This window comes from Mchenga conophoros, linkage group LG6 (genome assembly GCF_057382185.1).
Source record: "Mchenga conophoros isolate Kocher_MC1m ecotype Shallow Benthic linkage group LG6, M_conophoros_male_GT1.1, whole genome shotgun sequence".
NCBI classification, from domain to species: domain Eukaryota; kingdom Metazoa; phylum Chordata; class Actinopteri; order Cichliformes; family Cichlidae; genus Mchenga; species Mchenga conophoros.
This window is the reverse complement of record NC_140531.1, coordinates 43,408,305-43,435,528: the sequence shown is the minus strand read 5'-3', so window position 1 is coordinate 43,435,528 and position 27,224 is coordinate 43,408,305. Positions and strand designations below refer to the sequence as shown.

At 47.6% G+C, this 27,224-nt stretch overlaps 1 protein-coding gene across 3 annotated transcripts in view; it reads right to left on the bottom strand.

Moving 5' to 3' along the window:
* LOC146573439 (echinoderm microtubule-associated protein-like 6) overlaps nt 1-26,392 on the bottom strand; it is a 39,343-nt gene extending 12,951 nt beyond the window's left edge. For 2 of the 3 annotated variants that reach the window (XM_085278304.1, XM_085278307.1), the window contains exons 1-26: nt 25,332-26,391; nt 23,463-23,622; nt 22,905-23,003; nt 22,764-22,832; nt 21,955-22,140; nt 21,604-21,739; nt 20,698-20,899; nt 20,478-20,615; nt 17,865-18,121; nt 10,788-10,997; nt 10,427-10,594; nt 8,521-8,627; nt 8,352-8,452; nt 8,077-8,263; nt 7,903-8,008; nt 7,646-7,739; nt 5,491-5,591; nt 2,553-2,755; nt 1,814-1,925; nt 1,611-1,738; nt 1,351-1,492; nt 1,133-1,285; nt 922-1,053; nt 712-800; nt 470-637; nt 186-387 (exon numbers count right to left, since the gene is read on the bottom strand). In XM_085278304.1, the coding sequence (XP_085134430.1) occupies nt 186-387; nt 470-637; nt 712-800; nt 922-1,053; nt 1,133-1,285; nt 1,351-1,492; nt 1,611-1,738; nt 1,814-1,925; nt 2,553-2,755; nt 5,491-5,591; nt 7,646-7,739; nt 7,903-8,008; nt 8,077-8,263; nt 8,352-8,452; nt 8,521-8,627; nt 10,427-10,594; nt 10,788-10,997; nt 17,865-18,121; nt 20,478-20,615; nt 20,698-20,899; nt 21,604-21,739; nt 21,955-22,140; nt 22,764-22,832; nt 22,905-23,003; nt 23,463-23,622; nt 25,332-25,528 (3,847 nt within the window). In that variant the 5' untranslated portion in view covers nt 25,529-26,391. Of the gene's footprint in view, nt 1-185; nt 388-469; nt 638-711; nt 801-921; nt 1,054-1,132; nt 1,286-1,350; nt 1,493-1,610; nt 1,739-1,813; nt 1,926-2,552; nt 2,756-5,490; nt 5,592-7,645; nt 7,740-7,902; nt 8,009-8,076; nt 8,264-8,351; nt 8,453-8,520; nt 8,628-10,426; nt 10,595-10,787; nt 10,998-17,864; nt 18,122-20,477; nt 20,616-20,697; nt 20,900-21,603; nt 21,740-21,954; nt 22,141-22,763; nt 22,833-22,904; nt 23,004-23,462; nt 23,623-25,331 lie in introns of all 3 variants that reach the window. The other variant, XM_085278305.1, reaches the window with a different exon arrangement.
* Nucleotides 26,393-27,224: the final 832 nt, after the last annotated feature.

The window sequence follows — 27,224 nt, the reverse complement described above, 5'->3', positions numbered from 1 at the left end:
CTCTAAAATGAGAAATGTCCTGTCTCAGAGAGACGCTGAAAAACCAGTTCATGCATTTATTACAGCGATGTTTTCCTCCGCTCACCCTCCAACCAATCACAGCAGCTGCCCCTCCTTGAACGAGGCAGCTGCTGTTCTGAACTGGGACTGTAAAGTGGAAATGAGTTGCCGTGGTCACGGTGTACCTCCGTCCTCCTCTGTGTCGTCGTCAGACTCCTCGCTGTCCACAGCTTTGCTCTCCTTGTGACCCGGCAGCTCTCTGGTCCAGATCATCAGCGCTGTATCAGCCCCGCCCACTGTCAGCAACACTGTGTCATCGTTGGACCAGCGGACATTGGTCACGTTGGAGCTGTGACCCACATACTTCTTAAACTTGGCAAACTGGCCCTGAGGTCAGAGGTCAGAGGTTAAGATGAACAGAGCCTTTGAAAGTAGACGTTTTGAGACGTGGCGTGGACTCCTCTCTCACCCTGGACGGGAAGCTGAAGAGTTTGAGGAAGCCGAAGTCGTCTCCGGTGGCCAGCAGTTTGCGGTCTTTGGTGAGCGAGGCGGCGTTAATGAAGCTGAGCGTTGGCCATATCCCCTCACAGGTGGGACCGAAAACGGACGTCCAGCTCGCCCATTCCAGCTTCTCGAACTGAAACAGAAACACGGCATGACCTCTGCAGTTCAGTCGAAACGCCTCACCAGAGCTGTCGGCGCGCTCCTGACCTCGGCCACGCTGATGTTCTGTCTGCGTCCTCGCGGCGCCTCAAAGAATAGCTGCTCTTTGGCTCCGGTGTTCACCTGCAGCAGCTTACCTGTAGAGGTAGCACATGAGAGTCTGACACCACCTCACCGTCATGTAAAGCTGCAGCCTGCTATTAGTGGAAAGTGTGTCCTGAAGGTGGCGCCAGTGACCGCAGCACAGGTGAGTCTCACCTCTGGAGTCCCAGTCGATGTGAGTGACGTAGCTTCTGGCTCCTTTGCAGATGCCGACTCTCTTGCTGGTCAGGACGTTGTAGATGTCCACAAAAGAGTCGTGCGAGGCCACAGCCAGGTACTTCCCCGCATCTGAAACACACACCTGACTCATCAGCGACCCACCGGTGACCTTCATCCTGTGCCACACCTGTGCGCTGAGTTCAGGTACCTTGGGAGAAGCGGATGTCTGAGATGAGCTCTCTGCGATGGTGAAACGTCACCATGTCTTCCAGCGTGTCAGCGTTCACCACCAGGAAGCTGCCATCATTTAGGCCGACCGCCAGAGCTTTCCCGTCCGGAGAGAAGGCACAGCACCGCCCACCTGACAGGAAACACAGCACAGGTAAGAAAGAGAGCACGCCAAGGTTTCACATTTGCTCGTCTCACCTTTCTTGAGCTTGCGGACAGCCACCATGCGGTGATTGGCTGACAGCTCCCAGATCCTCAGAGTTTTGTCGTCACTGACGGTGGCACAGACAGGAAGTAGAGGGTGTGCCGCCAAACCCCACACCTCGCCCTCCATGTGACCCTGGCACACACAGGTGTGAGGTGTACAGGTGACTGTGTCAGTGCACTGTAGCGATTCAATCTCAGTGAGGTGGGGGCGGAGCAGGAGAGCCCGTGACAGATTGGTGAAGTTAACTTACCTGCACCAGCAGCGTCATGGGGCCGCTCTTATCGATCTCCAGGATCTCTCCGTTCTTGGTTCCCAGCAGGATGTGACCGTGGCCCAGCGTGATGGCTCTGATGGACGGGTTGTCCTCCAGCAGCAGCCCTGCTCAGAAAACACGACCGATCACCTTCAGGTGCTCGCGCCGTTCAAAAACACCCCGATGCTGGCGTCCCCTACCTTTAGAGGACGGAGACAGGACGGCCCGCTTGATGGCGTACGTTTTCAAACATCTCTCAAACATGTCGTCCCAAAGCTCCACGATGCCGTCTTTCCCCCCCGTCACAAAACCCTGGACACAGGAAGCAGAAATGCAAACAAGTCTGTGGTTATGATTTTATTTTGAAAGGATCGTTGTCATGCTTCCGGGTCACCAGTGTTTTTGAGTTCTTGTGTTACTTTGTATTCATGTTCTCGGTTCATGAGTTTGGTGTGTCTGTGTCTTCTTCCCCTTTCCTGTTCCCTTGTCCTCCTCCTCACGTTTCTCCTCCCCAGCCTGTCATGTCTCCCCTCTCGCGCTCTCTCTGTGTCTCGACCACCTTAACTGCCCCCCCCCTCGTTAGCTCATTTCCCTGAGCGTTCTCCCCTGTCATGTGCCATGTGGTGCGAGTGCTTCCTGTTTTACTTTGATAGTCTCCTGTGTGACGTGTGTCATGTTTCCCTGCCTCATTACTTAGATCACCTTCGGCTGAGTTCCCTCCTGTGTGTTTAGTTTAGTTCTGTATCTCCTGCAGCATAAAGCTGTGTTTTGAGTTGCGTCCTGCCTTTGCGTCCTCTGCTGCCTGCAGCCACTTCTTGACAATCATCTTCAATCATCAATCAATCATGTAAAAGATCGTTTTTGTCCATGCTCGTATTACTCCACCCTGCTACAGACTCAACCCTCCTCCACTTTAGATAACAAAGGATGAAGCGTCACCTTGTCCAGGGAGCACATGGCGAACACGGGGCCGTCGTGGGCTTTGATGGTCTTGATAAGCATCGTGTCTCTCCAGATGTAAACGTCTCCGTTCGTGGCTCCGGAGAAAACGAGGTCCTCGGATCGACTGTAACACGCCGACATCATCGTCTCCTGTTTCCCCAGGTTCCCGAAAATCCCGCGTTTGAAGGTCAGACCGCCGCCTGCGGGACGGGAACGGATGTTTACAAGCATCCATTTAAAAAGAAACGTTTTAAAGTTCACGTTTTATCAGAGCGTGAATAAAACCACCACATGTGGGTAGGGCTGCCACAAACGATTATTCTGATAGTCGACTAGTCACCGATTATTTTTGCGATTAGTCGACTAATCAGATCATCATCCATTGAACATACAGCTTATTGCACCAGCAGCATCTGCTCTTATATAACTATCATTAGCTTACAGCTTTAAGTGTTTAAGGTCTGTGCTAACTAAAAATAAAGACAAGATGATAGTTTATTAAATTTGAATGAAATTTGCAGATTGTTTCGGTGAAGTTTAATAAACTCCTTGCTATCTAAAATATAACAGGACACTGGAGTATATTCTCCAGCATCTCACACTTCTGATAATCAGCTGTCTGCTTGATGTTTATTCAGCTGTGTAAAAACTTTAATCTCAGCCAAACAGATTTACTCAGGAACAAATAAAACACTGAAAAAAGCCAAATAATAACATTTTTAAGTTATCTAAGTGACTTATATATCATGTTTAACCTGAGTAGCGAAAGACGGCGGTGGGTTTGAAAACGATCTGCCGGGAGTCCGGTGTTCTCACGGCTCTAGTTAGCCTAGCCCCCGCCTAGCTAACGAGCTAGTGGGTAACAGACGTCTCCGAAAACGTCGGAGCGCTTTTGAAAATATGCGGTGTCTTGATAAACTGAGCAGATATTTGAGGTTTACACAGCTACATTCTCGCCTGAAAATATGTTAAACGTTTATTTTGTGACCCAGAAAGAATAATAAGAGTAACATTAAAACTTGTCACTACCCGATCCGTACCGGAAACCCGATGGGTACCCCGCATGCGCGAAAGGTTTCTACTTCCGGTCGTAGCGTTTTACGATAGTTATGGGTCAGAGTATCTGTTAAGATGTTAAGAATAACAAGTATATCTTAAAATGTTTGCAATAATGAAGCATTTCAATATAATGTAGACAAAAACGAAAAATAAAAAAGTTACGGATCAGGACTCCCCGATCCTTACTGCGCATGTGTAAAGTCTGACCGTACAAATCGGGTCTACCCGATCCGTACCGCGCATGTGCAGATGCTTTCTTCTTCTTCTGTTTGTTTAATGGCAGTTTACTCCCCAGTGTACGAGGATACCGCCACCTGCTGACCGAGCGAATAAACCCTATTATAAACTGAATTATCGTCATTACAAACGTGTGTTAAATTTGATTTAGCGATAGTCGAGTGTGTTTATACTCGTCTGTGAGGAGAGGATTGTTGGAATAGTGATGATGATGTGCGCTATCACTGTCAATTGTCAGTAAACACTTCATCTGGCTGATGAATCTACACGTGAGATATTACAAAGTCTGTGTTATTAACTCTGTAATTAGGCGCCATTCTTCTTATTTTACGGCGCTGTTGTTCAGTCGGGGGACGCTCTCTGTTGAGGAGAAAAGCATGAATTTCTTTGTATACGGATTATCCATTGTTTAAATGTCCCGGGCAGTCGAAAAGGAGGCAGAGCTGTTGAGAAATGCTAGGAGCTAACTGGGCGCTAACCGTATCATTCAAATATATTGAATGTCGCAATGTTGGCAAAGAGAGGAAGTGACGTAAGATTTGCGCATGCGGGGTACCGATCGGGTTTCTGGTACCTTTTCGACTGCCCGGGACATTTAAACAATGGATAATCCGTATACAAAGAAATTCATGCTTTTCTCCTCAACAGAGAGCGTCCCCCGACTGAACAACAGCGCCGTAAAATAAGAAGAATGGCGCCTAATTACAGAGTTAATAACACAGACTTTGTAATATCTCACGTGTAGATTCATCAGCCAGATGAAGTGTTTACTGACAATTGACAGTGATAGCGCACATCATCATCACTATTCCAACAATCCTCTCCTCACAGACAAGCATAAACACACTCGACTATCGCTAAATCAAATTTAACACACGTTTGTAATGACGATAATTCAGTTTATAATAGGCTTTATTCGCTCGGTCAGCAGGTGGCGGTATCCTCGTACACTGGGGAGTAAACTGCCATTAAACGAACAGAAGAAGAAGAAAACATCTGCACATGCGCAGTACGGATCGGGTAGACCCGATTTGTACGGTCAGACTTTACACATGCGCAGTAAGGATCGAGAGTCCTGATCCGTAACTTTCTTCTTATTTTTCGTTTTTGTCTACATTATATTGAAATGCTTCATTATTGCAAACATTTTAAGATATACTTGTTATTCTTAACATCTTAACAGATACTCTGACCCATAACTATCGTAAAACGCTACGACCGGAAGTAGAAACCTTTCGCGCATGCGGGGTACCCATCGGGTTTCCGGTACGGATCGGGTAGTGACAGTGACAAAACTAACTCGCTGCCGCCATTGTTGGAAACTGAGCTGGGCCGCGCTATGAATTCTGGGACACAGCTTCTTCTTCTTCTTCGGGGTTTAATGGCAGCTGGCATGCAGTGCTGCCATCTTCTGTTTCAGTCCGTTATTACACTCTTAAATCCTACAACTTATTCCTGCATCTTTTGGGACCTTACAAAGCTTCAAATGACGCGTCGACTATTAAATTAGTCATCGATGATTTTGATAGTCGACGTAATCGTGGCAGCCCTACATGTGGGACAGCCCCATGTGACCCCTCCTACCTCGTTGAGCTGAGCGTGTCAGGTGAGTTCCAGGTAAAGAGGAAACGACGCCTACCTGAATGTTGCCAGAACTTGATGTGTTTCATGCCCACGGTCACCAGTTTGTCCATCCTGAAAGGATTGCTCTTCACCATGAAGATCTTGTCTTTATGACCCCTGCAGACACATAAGCTTTCAGCCAATCGGCTCAAACACGTGAAACGAGACACAAACATTTCCCTCGGTGTTAATGGAAAATTGTATTTAGTAGTCAGTATAATCTTTTAGTGATATAAGTTTGCATATGGTAGAATACTGCATGTAGTTATTTGTATTAGGAAATATTCAACCATGTATACTTAGAGGCATATAATCAATTGTGTGTGATCTTTAACAGGCTGCAAAGGCTTGGTGTGTATTCCACACTAGAATGCACACCCACATCCTGGGAGCACGAGAGAGGTCATACCTTCTCTTATTGTTTTATGGTAGGATTAACGTACACTGAACAAAAATATAAACGCAACACCTTTGTTACTGCTCCCATTCCCCATGGGATGGACGTAGAGACCTAAAATTCATTCCAGATACACAATATAACCATCCCTCCCAAACAGTGGTCACAAATCAGTCCAAATGTGTGGTAGTGGGCACATCTGCTATATTGAGATAATCCATCCCACCTCACAGGTGTGTGCGACATCAGGATGCTGATCTGACATCATGAGTAGTGCACAGGTGTACCTCAGACTGCCCACAACAAAAGGCCACCCTGGAATGTGCAGTTTTTTGCGCTATTGGGGGTCTGGGGACCCAGAACCGGTCAGTATCTGGTGTGACCACCATTTGCCTCATGCAGTGCAACACATCGTCGCATGGAGTCTATCAGATTGTCAATTGTGGCCTGTGGAATGTTGGTCCACTCCACTTCAATGGCTGTGCGAGGTTGTTGGATATTCGTGGGAACTGGTACACGCTGTCGTATACGCCGGTCAAGCACATCCCGAACATGCTCAATGGGTGACATGTCCGGTGAGTATGCTGGCCATGCAAGAACTGGGACATTCTCAGCTGCCATCTGCCCTGAACAATGTGAACCATGATTCATCCGTGAAGCGCACACCTCTCCAACGTGCCAGACGCCATCGAATGTGAGCATTTGCCCACACAAGTCTGTTACGGCGACGAGCTGGAGTCAGGTCAAGACCCCGATGAGGACGACGGGCATGCAGTTGAGCGTCCCTGAGACGGTTTCTGACAGTTTGTGCAGAAATTGTTTGGTTGTGCAAACCAATTGTTCCAGCAGCTGTCTGGGTGGCTGGTCTCAGACGATCTTGGAGGTGAACCTGCTGGATGTGGAGGTCCTGGGCTGGTGTGGTTACACGAGGTCTGCGGTTGTGAGGCCGGTTGGATGTGCTGCCATATTCTCTGAAACGCCTGTGGAGACGGCTTATGGTTGAGAAATGAACATTCAATGCACGGGCGACAGATCTGGTTGACATTCCTGCTGTCAGCATGCCAATTGCACGCTCCCTCATTGCTTGTGGCATCTGTGGCATTTTGCTGTGAGACAAAACTGCACATTCCAGGGTGGCCTTTTGTTGTGGGCAGTCTGAGGTACACCTGTGCACTACTCATGATGTCAGATCAGCATCCTGATGTGGCACACCTGTGAGGTGGGATGGATTATCTCAATATAGCAGATGTGCCCACTACCACACATTTGGACTGATTTGTGACCACTGTTTGGGAGGGATGGTTATATTGTGTATCTGGAATGAATTTTAGGTCTCTACGTCCATCCCATGGGGAATGGGAGCAGTAACAAAGGTGTTGCGTTTATATTTTTGTTCAGTGTAGTTACGTCTGTTTTAGTCTAAGTGCTTTAACTGCTTGACTTCCTCACCAATGTTATCTAGGGTGAGGGAGGTCTACCCTCTTCCTGACCAAGGATGTGCCTTTTATGACCCTTTGATCAGCAGGACACACACACACACACACGTTCAATGGAGTATAAAATAAAGACCAGGTCAGCTCCTCACCGGAGTCTCTCAGTAGGGAGCTGCCCTTGCTAGCAAGAACTCTGTGTGTTTCTCTTCTCTGAGTCTTTACTGAAGAAGTGTTTTAGAATATTTTCCCTAACACTCGGCAACCACTGCGAGAAACTGTGAGCTTACAAAAGCACGACCATCTTACGGCAGGACTAGCTGACTTAATCCAGGTGTGTTTACCTGGCCTTGGCTAGTCTCTCTCCTTTCTTCCAGTCCCAGATGATGATGGAGTGAAATTCATCGAATCCCACTGAGATCAAACTCTTCCCATCAGCTGAGAAGTACCAAGAGAGGAGTTACGTCAGAAAGCAGTGTGAAGGAAGGATTGGGAACAACAGCTGTTTCTACTTGAGCTAACCCGCTGAGTTAGCGATAACAGGTGAGGGCTTAGGGATAGAAATATTGATGCCCGATGGCACGGCGTGCAGTCAGCTTACCTGTGAACTCCAGAGCACACACGCCCCTGCTGTGGTGTCCTTTGAGCAGCGACAGACACTTCAGGGTCTGGATGTCCCACACATGTATGGCCGGGTCTCTGCCCACCTGTACACAGGAACAGCCAATCAGAAACCGTCTCGGAAACGCGACATGCTGCGATCGGCCGGGCATACCTGTGCCGAGGCCACGTAGTCTTTGAGCGGGTGGACGGCGAGGCTGAGGATGTCATCGTCGTGCCCGAGGTAAAACCTCTGGCTGTGCTGCAGCCGGTTGTAGACGACAGCGACGGCGGCCACGTGGTACACCACCTCTCCCGCCTGACTGTAGAACAGGTTGTTACGGCAGTCGAAGCCCCGGTACCTGCAGCAAACAGGAAGCAGCACAAACGGAGGTTTATTTACATTATTTACTCACGAGACCAGATCCATGTCTGATGTGGATAGTTTACCCGTGAACAAACTGCAGACGAAGCCCCTCCTCTGGAGCTTTCTGCCGCTTCAGGGAACCAATCAGCTTCTTCTTGAGTTGTGGCAGGTCCTCCTTATACACCTGCAGACAGAGACAGGTGAGTCAGACGGCTTTTTGACTGCAGGTGGGAGCATTTGTGTCCCAGTCACCTGACGTTCGTAGCTGGTCTGAGCTTCCTGTTCGATGTCCGAGTCGAGCTCCGGCACATCTGACACGTCTGAGTCCGACTCGCCGCTGTTGGAGTCGGCGTAACCCTCTGAAGACACGGCACAGGTGAAAAATATGAGTCAGCGATAAGCAGAGGTGACGCTGAAAAACTAGTTCATGCATTTATTCCTTCCAGACTGGACGACTGTAATTCATTATTATCAGGAAGTCCTAAAAACTCCCTGAAAAGCCTTCAGCTGATCCAAAATGCTGCAGCAAGAGTCCTGACAGGGACTAGAAAGAGAGAGCAGATTTCTCCTGCTTTGGCTTCCTGTTAAATCCAGAATTCAAAATCCTGCTCCTTACATACAAGGTCTTAAATAATCAGGCCCCATCTTATCTTAATGACCTTGTAGTACCATATCACCCTATTAGAGCACTTCGCTCTCGCTCTGCAGGCCTACTTGTTGTTCCTAGAGTATTTAAAGTAGAATGGGAGGCAGAGCCTTCAGTTTTCAGGCCCCTCTTCTGTGGAACCAGCTTCCAGTTTGGATTGAGGAGACAGACACTATCTCTACTTTCAAGATTAGGCTTCAAACTTTCCTTTTTGCTAAAGCATATAGTTAGGGCTGGACCAGGTGGCCCTGAATCCTCCCTTAGTTATGCTGCAATAGACGTAGGCTGCCGGGGATTCCCATGATGCACTGGGTGTTTCTTCTTCACTCTGTTTTTACAGGGCATTCTGTACTTTTGTCATGTGTGGCAATAAGTTAGCTCGAGTTTTCAAATGGAGAAGGTGCGAGGCGGGACAAGAACAGTGATTTGGATCATTATGAATAATCTGCAGCTGCAGGAGGAGACTGGATTTGGAGACCTGATTCTTACGGTGCGTTCACACCGAACGCGATAGAAGCGACCAAAAAGCGCCAGACGCCCCTGGCTGGTCGCGTGCACATTCGCACCTCGAAGCGTGTCCAAAGCAAACTGGTCGCACTTAATATGCAATAGGGAAGCGGAAATGTGGGCGGAAGTAATGCCAGATGGTATGTTTGCAAGATGGCAGCTGTCGATCTAGCGTTTGAAGAGAGGTTCTCCCTTCTCTATTTACTGTGGAGAGCAGAGCAGCGGCGTAATTGGACGTGATGGTTATCAAAACCAAACAAGCGCAGGAGACACGACACGGAGGAGATTTGTCAATCAGGCTGCAGAATGCAATGCGCATTGTTGAAAGTTGTACTGTGCAATAAAAAAACCTGCGAAAACGTGAGGCAGTGACGGATGAAGAGCGGGACCACGGTGTGCTGTTTATTAATAAACAAAAACATATATTCCTATATGACAACATGCACAAATTAACTGCCTACATTAATTCATTGTAAACAGGCAGCTGGTGTCATACAGCTCCGGGTGGTAGGCTACGGCGTTGATGAGCCTTTCCTCCATATTGAATGAAGAATGAAGGGCTTTGGCTGGACCTGCCCCTTTGAACCAGGTCAGAGCATCACGTCATCAGGCTCCTGATTGGAGTTCAGATTTTTCCAACTCGAGTGGTAGATGCGATAAGTGCGAATGCACAAAATGCAACACAAACTGCAGCGCGTGTTTTCCATCGCATCAGTCGCGCTAATTGTTTGCGCGAATCAGGCAGAAAAGCGTTTTTGCGACACCAATCTGCTTCTGAAGTTTCGCGGGAACCCCAGTCGCGCTTCATCGCGCTCCTCCATTGACCGTAAACCTGAAACTCTGGTCGCTTCTGTCGTGTTCGGTGTGAACGCACCATTATGACCTGCAAAGACTTTAGGATGATAAAAGAGTCAAGCTCAGTTTGTTGATTTAGTTTAACTGCTGAAAAGTTTCTGGGAGGTCCACGCCGTCATCATCTGCAACTAAAGGAAAGCTCTGCGTCACCTTGTAGGAGGGGCTCCAGAACACCGTTCATCACACCTTCGGGCAGGAACCTCCACTGGAAGACGGCGTGGTCGGCACCACCGGTGCTGATGACCCACTGCAGATCGCTGGACCAGCGAACGTTGGTCACATGGGCAGAGTGACCAATGTACTTCTTAAATTTGGCCCCTGTGTGATGTTAGAAACACAAGAATAAGAACGCACATCACTCCAGAAACATCCTCATCAAATCTATTCTGTCCCACGCCTGTAACTCCGGGTCTAATGACTAAGACTCAGAATTAGGACGACCTCAGAGGTCCACCACTCAGCCGGACTCTGTGGATCCTCAGTAAAAATGTTATCGGCTTGCATCACTCGCCTTTCTTCAGGCAGGGGAACCTGAAGAGCTTGACGAGGCCAAGGTCATCGCCAGCCACCAGCACAGCGCTGCTGTAGTTGGCGTCCACGGAGTTTACGTTGGTGACGTTGGAGTATTTGACCCAGATGCCGTTCACCTCCGGCCCGACAACACCGGTCCACGTCATCCAGTGAATCCCTTTCGCCTCCTCTTTAGGAACCAGCTTTCCCGCTGCAGGACAGGGAAAGGAAGTAGGTAAGGTAATCTGCACCATCAAGTCCCACAACTGGTCCCAGGTAAGGACAGGTGAGCTCCAATTAACCCTTGTGTTGTCTTTCGGACATTTCTGTCCTCTACAGAAATTTTGCTATCAAAAATGGGGTTTTTAATCATCAAATGGTCTGACAGTAACAGTTATTCAGTACTATGCTATGCATGACTGGACTAAGTTTTAAGTAATTTGATTTATTTATGGATTTTGTATTAGATTTTATAACACCTGTGGTCCTCGGGGACAAACATGTCCCCAAATTACAAAGGGTTGCAAAGGGTCACATTTACACACCAAACATCTTTGATCTTGGATCACTGATGTGTGGGGTCGAGCAAAGGTCATAACCACAACAACACCAACAGGCAGCACAATGAGGAGGCAGGTGCTCTGCATTCCATTCAATTGTATTTTTACAACAGCATCAAGGTGCTTCATACTGTAAGGTAGACCCTACAATAATACATACACAGAAAGTATGTTCACAAGCCTCCACTGCACTTGAGGCTTGTGAATTCTGTTCTTGTTTATGACCTCAAAACGATTTTATGTACACGGTGTTAGGATAAATCTGTCAGATGTTTTAGTACGACTTTGCTGAGCTACGAAGCCGCACCGCTTGATGGATTGTCGGAGCATTATGGCTATCGTAGGCGGAGCGATACGTACTGTGCTTCAACATAATGTTACCGTATTGTGTGTGTTTAACCTCTTTTTAAGTTTTGTGGATATTATACATGGTTATGCTGAGGATGTGTCGGCCAGTTTCCACTGGAAACACCTTTTGGTTAAACTGTCAGCGAGGAATTTGCACTGTTACATTTTTATATAACTTTAATGCACTTAAAACAGCTGCTTCTTTAAGTGAAAATACACTGATGGGTTTTTTTGCACTAATAAAGTTGTGGAGTTGTAAAGTATTTTGTCTCGTGTCAATTATATCGTCAGTTATATCGTTATCGCAAATTTTCAAATGTATATCGTGATAAATATTTTTGGCCATATCGCCCTGCTCTACTTCCCAGTGACAGACAATGCCTGACTCTCTCATGAGCCTCAGAGAAAGACAGTCTACCACAGTCCAAGCACATGTGCCAGGTCCCATACTCCTGCGATTGCTTTTCTACTCGAGCACTGAAAGAATTACACACAGTGTATTCTGCTTGTTTTATGCTTTTCAAAGTTCACGTGCCAATGGATGCATCAGAGACCAAGTTGGGGTTCAGTAACTTGCCCAAGGACACCTTGGTAAGAACTCCAGACTAGAGCACACAGAGATTGAACCAACAACCATCCAATTAGCAGATGACCTGCTCTACAGCCAACTCAATGACGAACAAGGAGGGACAACAAGAGAGGAAGAAAAATGGACCGAATGCAGCTGTAGGCATATGTGGGTGTGTTGATTCTTACTGCCGTGCATCCAGTAGAGTCGCTACGGCCAGTTTATGACATCCTGAGTCTGGTAGAGAAGTTTTAAAGGTGACACAAGATTAATTATTTAATTTAATTATAGAAGCACAAAAGTGATATCATTTCATGATAAAGACACAATAGATGATCATTGTTCATGACCCAAACGTGCTCCCATGAGGTGTATGGAACAAGTGGGTGTTTCTCCTGCTGTGATGTAAGATCCTGGTACTGATGTGACTGTATGAGCACCAAGTCCTCTTCAGAGGACTCTGTCCAACAGAACATCCAAGTAAACCAGGGAGCTATGAGATAAAAACATGGGCAGCATGTGATGCAGGTCCAGCTGTACATGCTAGTGTACGATGGCAAACCGTCTGGCCTGCAGTCAGGACACGCGAGTTGTCCCTAACATTGCAGGTTTCCAAAAGAAAACAATCACCTGTAACAGCTTGTTTACTGTATATGCCCCTTGGCCTGCAACTGCAGAAAGAAAGCTGTCCATGATGGGACCAGTGCAGAGGAATAAACCTGAGCTTCCTCCTGCACTTGGGTCAAATATGGACACGCCTTTGTCCTCATGAAAGTTTGCCTTCACTCAGACTCATGCCCTCCTACCATGCCAAAATATAGAAAACTGTCAGGCAATGAGTTGGAATAAAGTTGAATAAAACCTTGAAACACAGAGATGGATGATATTTTATACTTGTTGCTTCAAAGCAAACGGGGTCATTTTTGAGCCCTGAGGACCACAGGTGTGATTATGTGCTGCCATTTAAAATTTGTAAATGATTGAAAAGAAAACATTTTCACTAGAATTCAACATACAGCACTCTGTGGTTCGTCAAATAATAATAATAATAATAATGGATTGGATTTATATAGCGCTTTTCAAGGCACCCAAAGCGCTTTACAATGCCACTATTCATTCACTCTGACATTCACACACTGGTGGAGGCAGCTACAGTTGTAGCCACAGCTGCCCTGGGGCAGACTGACAGAAGCCAGGCTGCCATATCGCGCCATCGGCCCCTCTGGCCAACACCAGTAGGTGGTAGGGTAAAGTGTCTTGCCCAAGGACACAACGACCAGGACAGAGAGCCCGGGGATCGAACCGGCGACCTTCCGGTTAGAGATGCGATTCCCAACCCCCTGAGCCACGGTCGCCCAAATAGTCCAGATCTTCCCAAAGTTCAGGGGGCGCGGTAAGAAAACCCCCCCCCAAAAAAATAACCCTTGGACACTGCTAGCATCATGGACAGGTGTTTCGACGGGGTTCCCACACAAACGCAAAGCAGGAGATGAAGCATCGCCAAATATGTTTCCAAACCAACTTCCTTCCAAGCCAAAGACTAGAAAATATGGTGAAGCAAATCTTCCCTTTGGCTTCACCTGCACAAGTGCAGAGGTAGGTCTCCCCTGCAGAGTTAGTTTCCCTGCGTCCCGAGGGCCCAGCAGCGCTGGGCTCTTCAAATCACGGACAAACAGTATCCCACATTGTCTGTGAGGTTCTCAGTCATCCAGGTCATCGTAGTCAAAGGAGCTTACAAAGAAAAGCGTCTGGACTTCTTTAAGTTGCTTGAAGACGTTTCACCTTCATCTGAGAAGCTTCTTCAGTTCTAAGGTCAAATGGTGGAGAGTCCCAGATATAAACCTAGTGGGAATTTCCCCCCACAGAGGGACAAAGGACCCCCTGATGATCCTCTAATCGCCTGAGCCAAGGTGTGAAACTGGGTGTGGGTCCCAATCAGCCAGAGTTTCGGGTGTGTTCATTGTGAAACCTGGCCCCACCCTATCATGTGATTTCCTGAGGTCAGATGGCCCAGGATGTGAGTGGGCGTTAAGGCGTCTGGGAAGGGATCTCAAAACTGGATTATAGATGGCAGAGAGTTGGTGTCATAAACCCCGCCTCTGTTCAAAGATGGTCGCTCACAGTGGACATAGATGCTTCTTTCACTCCTCTTTCAAACCATCTGTCCTCTCTGTCCAAAATGTGAACATTGGCATCCTCAAAGAGTGACCTTTGACCTTTAGATGCAGATGGACTGCTGAGTCTTGTCCTGTGGAGGTGGCTCTTCTGTGTTGTGCCATGCGCTTGTGAAGTGGCTGTTTGGAGCTTCTATCCCCAAGCCATCCGTGCCCTAAACACACACACCCGCCCTCTCACATCATCTATAATTGACTGAGTCAGGACTCTTCCAGACACTAAACCAAGGCACAATGTACATTTCAATTCCTTTAATTTTAAATATGTTTATATTGTCTATCCTGTAAAATAGTCAGATGTCTATTCATATTAATGTACAGAATTCACCTGCTTGCTGCTACTACTGCACATTCACCCAATGTATATACTATATATATCCCCCCCAATTTTTGCACATGTCGAGGAGCGTGTCAGGCTACATTTCACTGTGTGTTATACTTGTATAACTATGCATGTGACAAATAAAGAACCTTGAACCTTGAATTTAGGATAGCCGCAGGTTTTGAGTGCTTCCTTTACATGTGTGTGTTCCTTCTTTTTTCCTTCAGGCTTAGAGGGAACATGTTCTGCCCGGTGGTGTAGGGTCCTAATTACTCCAAGTTTGTGTTCCAGAGGGTGATGGGAGTCAAAGAGGAGGTACTGGTCCGTGTGTGTGGGCTTCCGGTAAACTTGCCGTTCTCTTCAATGTGCACAGCGCAGTCCAGGAAAGGCAAACAGTCGTCCTTTGTGTCTTCCTGGTGAACTTTTTTTATCCACAGCGTTAATGTGCGCAGTGAAGGATTCCACTTCTTGTAGGGCTGTGCGATATGACCAAACTCTCATATCCCGATATAAAACATCTATCGTCCGATAACGATATAAATCACAAAAAAATTGATATTTTCTGTAAATTCTGTGAATCTCGGGTAGGTGAAGTGTTTCCAGCTGGGCGTCGTGTAGCTGGAGTCGAGTTTTTAACCGATGCATGAAACTATACATTTTTAGACATAAGTTGTAACGGCGCCGTTTTCTTTGTGAGTATTTATTACACGGCGTGCTGCGGGGAAAAGCCTGTTCTAACGTTTGAGTCTAAGCTTTATTTTTTAGCACCTAACGGCTCTTTTTTTGCTTCTCATCCGTCAATAATACTTTTTCACGTGATTCTGTTTATTTTAAAAAAGTCTCAACAGGATCTTGAGCTTTATTGTGAAAGGTTTATGTGGAAAATAAACAAGCGGACATGCAATGGTTTTACCGTCGTTGTTGCTAACGACAACCCATAAAACCAGGCGCTTTGGGTGCCTTGAAAAGCGCTATATAAATCCAATCCATTATTATTATTATTATTACATCAAAGGACACCATGGTTTCATCTGGATCCAGGGTAAGTTTCTGGACCTTGTCGGTGAAGTTCTTGATGTGGTGTGGGGTGTTCCCCACGAGAGGTGCTAGGATGGTAGCAAGGTGTTTCGAGATGTTATAAGTAGCTGAGTTTATGCTCCTGACTATGGGTCTGAGTGGGACAGCTTCCTTGTGGAGCTTAGGAAGTCCGTAAATGCAGGGTATGGCATCCCCTGGGTAAAGGCGGTGATATGTAGGGCGGTCAATAATTTTGTCCTTTTCAAAGTCTTGAAGGCAAGCTATAACTTTCTTTTTGTAGCTGCTTGTGGGGTCTCGCTTTAGGGCTTCGTAGGTATTGTTGTCACTGAGGAGAGTAGTGATCTTTGTATGGTAATCTGTAGTGTTTAGGACCACGGTGCATCTTCCCTTATCAGCTGGTAAAACAGTGATGTTGTGGTCTTTGCTCAGGGAAGCGACGGCCTTCTTTTCCTGTATTGTGAGGTTGGATGGAGGGACTTTGGCACTGGAGAGGGTGGCTGAGACTTTCATCCTGATTTGCTCTGCTTCTGTCTGTGATCATTTATTAGTCCGTATGGCAGATTCTGTGGCTGTGATGAGGTCCACTATGGGCAACTGTTGTGGAGAAATGGCAAGATTGAGTCCTTTGGCTAATACTCTCTTTTCAGGTTCAGTGAGAATCCACATTCTTGATTTTAATAAACACTTGATTTTTTAAACACTTCGTATGATGACTAACTGCTCCTGACATGTTGGAGATGTTTGCTCTTTATACAGTAAAGTTACAGCTGGATACAAATAACATCAGGCTGATCCTGCCACGATTTGTTCCCCGGTTCAAATCACAGACTAACAGGATCCCACAGCTGTTTATGTTTTTGAACACATTTTGCACAGAGAGGCATTTTTTGAAACATGTATTGATGCAATGTTGAACATTATTACACAGGAAAAACAACTACAGTAAAATAATCACACCGTGACGCCTCTGCCTTTGTAATGGAGGGACAGTAACTGCGTGTAAAACCTGCAGACAGTCAGATTAACAGTATTTTGTCTCTATCATTCTGCAGTTCATCTCATGTAAACAATAACGTGGCCACAGCGTGACGTGAATAAAGGCGCATACCTTTGATGTTGTGTGACCAACTCTGTATTCCTCGTCCACACGGAAACACAAAAAAGAAGTTTTAAAAAATCTCTGTTTTCGGTGATTCGAAACGCCGTTTACGTGGACGAAACAGCTGCGTGTTCAAAAGCACCCGTGTAGGTGCGGACGCAGCATAAAAGAGTTAGTCGTTTATTTTCTTACTACCTGTGATTTATTGCAGGTTACTTGTATTTGCTTAATTGTTCACTAAATGTTTGATGGATTTTTCTTGTAAAACAAAGGGGGGCCAGCAAAAAAAGTTTGGGAACCACTGAAATAGTTCAAATTATCTAAACCCTTAAATATTTTAGGCACGGTGGTTAGCACTGTTGCCGCATAGCAAGAAGGTCCTGAGTTCAATTCCAACATCAGGCCGGGGTCTTTCTGTGTGGAGTTTGCATGTTCTCCCCGTGTTTGCGTGGGTTCTCTCCGGGTACTCCGGCTTCCTCCCACCGTCCAAAGACATGCAGCTTGTGGGGATAGGTTAATTGGATAATCCAAATTGCCACTAGGAGTGAATGTGAGTGTGAATGGTTGTCTGTCCCTGTGTGTTGGCCCTGCGACAGACTGGCGACCTGTCCAGGGTGTACCCTGCCTCTCGCCCTATGACAGCTGGGATAGGCTCCAGCGCCCCCCGCGACCCTGAAAAAGGATAAGCGGAAGCGAATGGATGGATGGATGAAATATTTTATTGTCACGTTTTATTTTCGCTCAAAAACAAAGTGTACTTTATGTAAACAAGGTCTGGTGGCCCTAAAATGTCAAATGTTGGGTAAATTTTGTGTTAATGTCTTCAGTCAAACTGTAACGCTGAACTGATTGACAATTTATACTAATTTAAAACACGCTAAAATGAAGTGGGGACATTTTTGTCCCCTGAAGACCACAGCTGTGTGGAAACCGGGAGGACAAAACCAAGTCTCAGGTGTTCCTGTGTACCTGGCATCCTGTAGAAGAGCCGCTCCCCGGCACCGTCATTGGTCTGCAGGAAGCGGCTGTCGACCGACCAGTCCAGGTGGGTGATGAAGGAGGCGGAGCGGCTGCACTCGCCTACCTTCTTGTAGCGCTGTGCGACGGCATACACGTCCACCATCCCGTCATTGGACCCGACCGCCAGGAAAGAACCATCCGGAGAAAACTTCAGCTCGTGGATCACTTCCTTCCTGTCCTTGATGTGCACAACCTCTGTCATGTCCCTGCACAAACACACGCATTAGCAGGCCTCACTAACCGGAGCACGGATGGTAAACCACCATCTTAGCCTTTTAACCCCGCCCATTTCTAAGAACCACAGCAACACACGCCAATTATGTTTAACCTGCTTAAAGACCGCTGTCACATAGCAGGAAGTGGTCTTTATCACAAAGAGCACCCGATCGTGATCAGCAGAGGTGTGGACTCGAGTCACATGACTTGGACTCGAGTCAGACTCGAGTCATTAATTTTATGACTTTAGACTTGACTTGAAAAAATGTTCTAAGACTTGTGACTTGACTTGGACTTTTACACCAATGACTTGGGACTTGAATTGGACTTGAACCGGTTTACTTGAAAAGACTTGATATTTTACCCCAAATATAAAATTTAACATGCATATTATATAGAGATTGAAAATGTGACGTCATTCAGGGGTAAACCGCAAAGGATTCTGGGAACTCGTGGCAAGCGGTACTAGCGCACGCAGGCTTTCAATTGAAATCAGTCACACAATAATAATAATAATAATAATGGAGTGGGTTGATATAGCGCTTTTCAAGGCACCCAAAGCGCTTTACAATGCCACTATTCATTCACTCTCACATTCACACACTGGTGGAGGCAGCTACAGTTGTAGCCACAGCTGCCCTGGGACAGACTGACAGAAGCGAGGCTGCCATATCACGCCATCGGCCCCTCTGGCCAACACCAGTAGGCAAGTAGGGTAAAGTGTCTTGCCCAAGGACACAACGACCAGAACAGAGAGCCCGGGGATCGAACCGGCGACCTTCCGGTTACAGATACGCTTCCCAACCCCCTGAGCCACGGTCGCCACAGCGATAAAAAGAAACACAAAAATGTCAAGAAGCTGTTGTATCATTAACTGCAATAGCCGGTCGCATGACAGCCACGGGAAGCCGACGGGTAAAGAGATCAGTTGTTATCGGATTACGTCGTTGAAGAGAAATTGTTCGAACCATGTTTCCGAAGTAACAAAGAGGCGACGGATGGCCTGGATTGCAGCCATTCAAAGACCAAATATAACGTCCCAGAACCCTCCAGCTCACAGGTTAGTCTGCTCCAAGCATTTACACGAAGGTCAGTGTTTTTTAGTAGTTAATACGTAATTTTCTTAACATAATTGGTGATATAGGTTACAAGCAAGTCTGGCGCTGAACAGAAATTGTCGCGCTATGCTCCTTTATTTATTGTGCATAAATAGTGAATTGTCCTGACACAATATTGTGTTTCGCTTCTGTTATTATGGTACATTGACAAAAACATATACTTTTATTCACAGGATAAAACAGTTGTTTTGTATCACTAATTGTCCAGTACGATTACAGCATACAGTATTATTGTCACTGCTACATTTCTGTGATGCTACCAGAAATTATTTCCACTACTAATTAATTACCGTTGAGCTCAAAGGTTATATTAATAAACGGTTAACGAATGTGTATTTATGGCGACGATTTGTGAGACTGGTAAACTTACCTTTGTTCATACGATGGTCTTTCGTTCTACACGGTGCATTTCAAGGTCCTGTACCCATCCGTCGGTAAACTGTACCTGGGCTTGTTGCAGTGACCTGAAGTTACTAAACTTCATGAGTGTATGCACTCACTCCAAGAACCGTATAATTATAAATATGCATATAAATATGCTACGATGAGATAGCTGACTTCATCTAACTAGCAAATGTTTTCCAGGCTACGTTGGTGATGCAGTTTTTTTTAATGTGTATGATATTTTTGTCATGCGATTTTAAAGCTGGTCCTACAACCGCATCCAAGAATAACATGCAGCTTATCTCAGAACTGTCGGTGAAAATTATTCTTGGAGCTAGGTTTAATTGAGCTGCATTTTAAAGAGGTGCAATTTCACAATTTGTGTATATTTTCTAAGTTCACTATTTTGTCATGTGTTGAGAAAAACACAGATTTTAAAATTACATGGTCTAATATTTACATTTAGCATAACTGCAACATTATTTTTTCTTTTTTTTTTTTTAAAGACTCGAAAGGACTTGAAATTCAAAATTTCAGACTTGTGACTTGACTCGGACTTGCCTGACATTACTTGAGACTTGAGGATAAAGACTTGAGACTTACTTGAGACTTGCAAAACAATGACTTGGTCCCACCTCTGGTGATCAGTGGGGTCCATTACCTGTGACCGTTACCGCAGAGATTTAGGAAGCGCGAGGCCGCCAACAGTTTTCCACGTCAGCATTTGTTAACGCAGACGTCAGCTTCCCTGAGCTCGCTGGTCACAGATCGGCTTTAAGCTCCTGTTTAATTTGAGGCGATAACACACCTGTACATAATCTTATCGACAGGTAAGAGAGGTCACCTGACACGCAGCACCGTAAACGAGCCATCCTTCATGCCCAGAGCGAGCTGAGAACCGTCATTGTTGAAAGAAACGCTTCGAACGGACTCCTCCATGTTGCAGCGAGCCAGCAGAGTGTGGTCAGGAAGGCTCCAGAGCCTGAGACACAGGTGAGCAACAGGTTAGGAGGACACCAGGTGAGCGGGAGGGCGTGAGCGGTCTGCGGTGCAGTTGGACCGACCTCACGGAGCGGTCGTCACTCCCGGTGACGGCGACGGGCTGTTTGGGGTGCACGTCCAGCGCCCACAGCTCGCCCTCGCTGTGACCCTGCATCAGTAGAACTGGTTTGTCCCGGTCTCGGACCATCACCTCGAAGATTTCACTGTCCTGAGTCCCGGCCAGGATGCGGTCGGCCTTCCAGCACACGCTACGGATCGACAGACCTGAGACAGGAAACAGGAAACTCTGGGACGGGGGCCACCAATCACAGAACTCACATTTAACAAACACATTGCTGCGTCTCAGATCGACTACTGTAACACAAAAATCCATCAGTACGCTTCAACGTGTCGAGAGCTCTGCTGCCCGTGTTGTCACGAGGACATCACAGCACGCCTGTCCTGAAGCAGCTTCACTGCTCCCGGTCAAATCTGCCATTCATTTTAAATACTCCTCCATACATGTAAGGCATACATCTCTTTCTGTTCCTTCCTCTCGTCTCGACCCTGGAATTCCCCCTCGACATCACCCCACCTATTTAAGACCGCCTACTCCATATAAATCATCCATGATCTTTTTATCTGCTACGCTTATTATTGTGTACAGTTCACGTTTTTATGCCTGTTTTATTTGCTGTACCTGTGTGCTTGGGTGTTTTAAAGGCGCTTTTAAATAACATGTACTATTATTATTATTATTAATAATAAATGTGATCACATGTGATTTGGGAATCCGGCGTCTCTGCCAGAGCCAGGTGAGCAGCAGGTAAGACTCAGCCTGCTGTAGATTCACTTTCTGTGAAGCACTGACGACTTTTTTGCCGCTGTGGTTGATCAAATACAAAACCAAAGCAGAGGCGACCCTGAGCAGGTGGACCCCGGTGTGACCCCTGAGTGACCCCGGTGTGACAGAGGGGACCAGATCAGACCTTTGTAGCCCTGCTCCGCCTCCCTCAGGTCGATCTTTGTGATGGGTTTGAAGTCCACATCCCACAGTCTGATGCAGCCGTCTCGCCCTCCGGTGGCGAATCCTTCCTCACAGGCGTGCATGCTGAAGATCCCCGCCTGCAGAAGAACAACACATTTCCCATCAGCCCCTTCCCAGCACAGGTGCAGCTGTGGGTTAATCACCTGCTCGGGTTAGGTCGGCCATGTTTGATCGTCGCGTTACCTGGAGGAGAAAGCGTTTCCATCAGGGTGGATGCTGCTCTCGAGCTCCACCTGTTTTACAGGTAAAGCTGTGTGTGTGTGTGTGTGTGTGTGTGTGTGTGTGTGTGTACCCCGTGTGCAGCCTGTACGGTCCTCATCAGCGTGAGTCCTCGCCACACGTAAACGTCCCCGTTCAGAGCGCCGGAGTACGTGAGCTCGTCTTTGGCCGCAGAGACGCACAGGATGGTCTGCAGGTCGCCCGTTTTCCCAAAAATCCCTCGCTTCGGAGTCAGAGCGTTGCCACACAGAGTCCAAAACTACGCACACAGGAAACAGAGAGGGCGCAGATTAGCACAGGAAGTGGTGCCAGCCATGCTGGCGTGCTGAGTAGGTTATCGACGGCGAGCAGTAGAAGGACCATTTCAACCCCATACAGGACCGTGCAAAAGTCTTGAGCCCCCACACTTCTTTATCTGTCGCAGGAAAATAAGAATCAGTTTTTACAACTCAAACAAGCTGTGACCCTGAATCCTCCCTTAGTGACGCTGCAACAGGTGCAGGCTGCTGTTATTCCCATGATGCACTGGGTGTTTCTTCTTCACTCACTATGTGTTACAGACCTCTCTGCACTGAATCATACCTGTTATTAATCTGTCTCTCTTCCACAGCATGTCTTTGTCCTGTCTTCCTTCTCTCACCCACCTGTGAGTCAACATCTGAACATTACCTGATGCTGCACAGAGTGAGGAGCAGCTCAAGAGTTTTGCACAGCTCTGTACGTGACAGAGGTGTGAGGTCGAAATCATCACCGGGTTTAAACGTCTCCTGTACTTTTCAGCCGCACATCGTCCGCTGCAGGCGGGATGATGTGCGGCTGATCCCAGCACCCGCAGCTGCCTGTGAACCCCTCCGTCATGTGACCACCCAGGTGCTGCCCCACCTTGATGTGCTTGACTCCGCAGCTGACCAGCCGGCCGGCCTGGAACGGATCCCAGCACACGTCGAAGATCTGTGGGAAAAGCGAGAGCGGCGTTACTCCTCAGGTACGCCTGCAGGTAAACGCGTGTGCGCCGGCACGTACTCTGTCCGAGTGTCCGGTGGCCGTGGCGAGGACACGTCCTCTTCTCCAGTCCCAGACGCACACCGTGTTCTTGGCATCCAGGCCAACTGAGGCCAGTCGCTATGGCAACAGAAACAAAGAGGGAACGTGATTGGACGATACCTTTACGATGAAACGTAAAGGTGACCCACTCGCCTTCGCCTCACTTCCTGTCACATCTCCTGCTCTGGCCGCGCGCATTCACACTAAACGTAGAGCTCCTACTGACGAGCTCAGTGTTCGCAGTAATCTCTCAACACTGGGTCAGTGTGATGTCACAGAGAGGCGCCAAAAGCCCCGCCCACTTGCTTGTGTCTGTTGATGAGGTGCAGCCAATGACAGGAAAGTTATCTTACAGCAGGAGGAGCTAAAGCAGCGGGTGTCAGACACAGGAGGATTATTCTGAAGCGCGACTCATACAAAGCTGCTGTAAAACTGCTGCTGCTGATAAAGTTTCAATTCAAAATCAAAGATTTTATTTTTTAAATTGTTAAAACTTTAATCTGAGACGGGTGGTTAGAGTGTCGGTAACATCGTTACCTGTCCATCAGCATCGAAGGCGAGACAGGCCACTCCGTGGGTGTGCACGTCCCGCAGGATGGACACCGTCTGCATGGCGTACGTGTCCCAGATACAGATGTACGGGTCCTTCCCCACCTGACCTGTCGCCACCTGGATCTTATCAGGATGCATGGCCAGACTGAGAAAGGAAGAAGAAGAAGTCAGCAGTTCTGACACCGATCACAGCGACCGACGGCTGAGCTCGACTTCCTGTCTCCACACTGTGACCTCATCACTAGGGCTGACCTGGCAGCTGCTGATGAAGCTTTTAATCGTTCAGCGGCCACCCGGCCATCTGTGAAGGGGGGCGGACACGCAGCAGCACACACGTGTGTTCACCAACACGCCTCAGGGCTGGTGGAAGTAAGCACTTAATGCTGGTTTTTGTGATGGTTACAGACATGCAGTGGCTTTCTGTTTTTAAAGGTCCTCCAATCAGAGAGTCCCATTAAAACAGCTGAACTGGGCGTGAGCGCCCCCTGTCTGCAGAGCATCACAAACACTGAAGGAAACCTAAAAACAGACAGATTCCAAAGGAAGTTCTGAACTGTGTTAAAGCTGAAACAAAATGCTGAGCAGGAGGAAGTCAGGACGAATTTAAGCACACGGGTTTGACGTGTCGCTCCAGATCCAGTGAACACTGACAAAGTGCTGCAGGGCACGTAAACACAACAGCTGACACAACAGTTTTCTCCTGGACTCTGGAGATATTAAAGTTTCCACACTCACACGATGGCACTACCTGCAGCTTTGCCGTGGACTGTGGCAGATTCTCTTTTGTAAATTAACTCTAATCTTTATTTCAATCCTGAACCCGACTGCACAGACCATCAAACATCTGTCAGCCCACGAGCAGACCCACATAATCCTCCGTTATATCACCAAGAATGAGCAAAATTCACAAAACAAGTTTCAGTTTGCGTCAGTCACGCCTAAAACCTGAGACCAGAAACCGTCTCTCAGGTGTTCACGGAGCTCACATATCAGCTCCTTTTCTATATATAAATTGGGCCAGAGGAGTCGCCCCCTGCTGGATGTTCGAGAGAATGCCATTCTAAGTATTTACGTCCAATTTCCATCCTCAGACTAGCTTCAGAAACCCTTTCCAGCTCCTCCAGAGGTACACCAAGATGTTCCCAAACCAGCCGAGATGCCGGGGATCTGCCACGGGGCCTCCAGGTGACACACCTCCCCAGGAGGGTCCAGGTCAGACTCCTCTCTACTCTGAGCTCTACCTGAAACACCGAACCCTCACAGCATCTCTGAGCCTGCGCCTAGACACCTTCAGAGGGAGCTTGTGGTCACAGGTGAGCAGAAGTACGTAGATCTAGCAGTAAACAGATCGCTTCACTTTCAATTCATCTGTCGACCTCCTGCTCCACCCTGCCCTCACTGTTAACATACTCTGGGAAACCTAAACTCCTCCTCCAGCCGATGACCAGGACCTCTGTGAGCAGGAGGTCAAGTGAGGGAGAACCGAAACGAGGTCCAGAAACCATCGAAGCCAAAGTCCTTCATCATCTGTATCCGCTTACAAATTCTGTCATCTCTGACAGAAATGAGACCAGAATCGTGAGGTGAACCCAACAGGCCCGATACCCCGCACTCCTGAAGCGCCCCTTATAGGACACCCTGTAGAATGCGGTCAAATCAGCTGGACAAACTGCTCAAGAAGTAAAGAGCTGTTCTGCAACCTGAGTGAGAACCACACCGGTCTTCTGAATCCGAGGTTCTAACTGAACATTCTCTGGACGTTGAATCCAGCGGCTGATGGACCGACCTTTAAATCCTAAAACCCGCCTGCATGGCGTCAGAGTTCACCAGCACCGTCACAGGGTTCCTCCTCACCTGATAATGTCATCGTTGTGTCCCAGGTAGAACTTCTGTGTGTGCTCTCTGGTGTTGAAGACCACGCCCACCCCGGCCACGAAGTACACCACATCTTTCCCAGCTGTGTAGTACAGGTTGTTTCGGCACTGGTGGCCCCGGTACCCGTGGATCCACTCCAGCCTCAGCTGGCAGCGCGGCGCTGTTTTATCTGACATGTCTGCTCAAACCCACAAACTCAAACATCCACAGAAAAACCGTCTCAGAGAAATGTATCTGCTGGAGCCGCTAATGTTGCCAGGAACTGCCGTCCATCCCTGTAGTCTCTTTGCCTACACTTCCCATGATTCCAGAGGCAGCTTTGGCACCGCTCACTAATGTGTCAGCAGGAAGGTTGTAAGGGTCTTCTTCTGCGCTTTTCACAGTAAAAATCCCGAGTGGAGTCAGCGCCGGGGCCAGAAACCTCTGACCGACACCTGAACACACCTGCTCACCTGAAGACTTGCTCAGGTGGATTTTATGATGATGGAAACCGGAACGACTGTGAATAAACTGAGTGCTGCTGAGATAAAATCAATGTTTGCTAAATTCAGACGACCTGAGACAAAATCACAGAATTTCAAAATCATAAAGACCAAATTCAGCTGATGAAAATTTAACAGTGAGTTTATGTGTTTTAACTAAATAAAAGGCGGCGGTCTAAACCCTGACGTTTCCAGCTTCCATGTCCGACCTCAGAGACACTCCCGGAAATGTAACTTCGAGCTGTTTGTGGGCGTTTTAATTCCGACCCGCAGCAGACACACCGGACCGGGTCACCGTTAGCGGCTCCTCCCGGCCTCCGTCCGTCAGGCGCAGATTTAAATCACAGCAAATCCTCCGCCGTCTGCGCCGATCCGCAGATTACTGCGCACATCTACCCGCGACCGTCCACACCCGCCCGCACCGGCGCTCCTGCTCGGGCACCGGTCACCAGCAGCCCTAAAACCGTGAAAAACCGCGACCCGAGAACGGAGCGCTAACGGGACCGCCGAAAGCATCAAGCCGGAAACCGTGAAACCCCGTGCTTCCCGCGGTCACCTTCAAAATAAAAGCACCAGATACATAGCATCGCATTTATCGTTCATTCATCGCAGGATTGGCGCAAACACGAGCTCTTCTCTCCGTTTGTGACTAAGAGACACAAAAATAACGCCTGAGAGGTCATGACGTCACACATATGCTTCAGCTTCTTATCTCACGATGAGGCTTACATCTCTTTTAAAAGCCTTTCATTTATTTACGCCCTCATTCACTTCACCTTTAGTATAGCTTAAATATGTAATGTGTCTTTGTGACGTTTACAGTCAGACGTCATCAGATGCTGAGAGGAAGTCAGACTAATCTGAAAGCGTTTTTCCAGCTCAGCAAAAATAAAAGGAAGCTAGTTTCTCCTGACGGCCTTCATGTGGTTCAATACACGCAATGACCCAACAGCAACCAGTCCTCCAACCAGCAGCTCCCAGACTATGGACAACCTTGTCTGGTCTGAGGTCACCTGGAGGTCACCACCTGAAACTTGGTCAGCAGCGTGCGCATGCAGCCGATGTGCATCTGCAGGTGCGAGTCCAATCACGTGACTGCAGCTCATGCAGGAGTCTGGTTCAGATTCTGCAGCCCTCGACAGGGAGGCGTGCACACATCAGCACCTTTTAAAAAAAATCTCAGTTTCATCCAGTTATGAATTTGACATGTTTATTCACAACATAAAGACTTTTATTTTTTAGTCTTTTATTTCTGAAAAAACCTTTACCTGCACAGACATCTAAATGTTTGTAGGAAAACACAGCTGTACTCTAAAGTCAGTGTGAACCAGCACTCACAGGTGTGCTGAGGATTAAGGTCCGCAGTTTTCTGCACGCAGGCGCAGTGAGT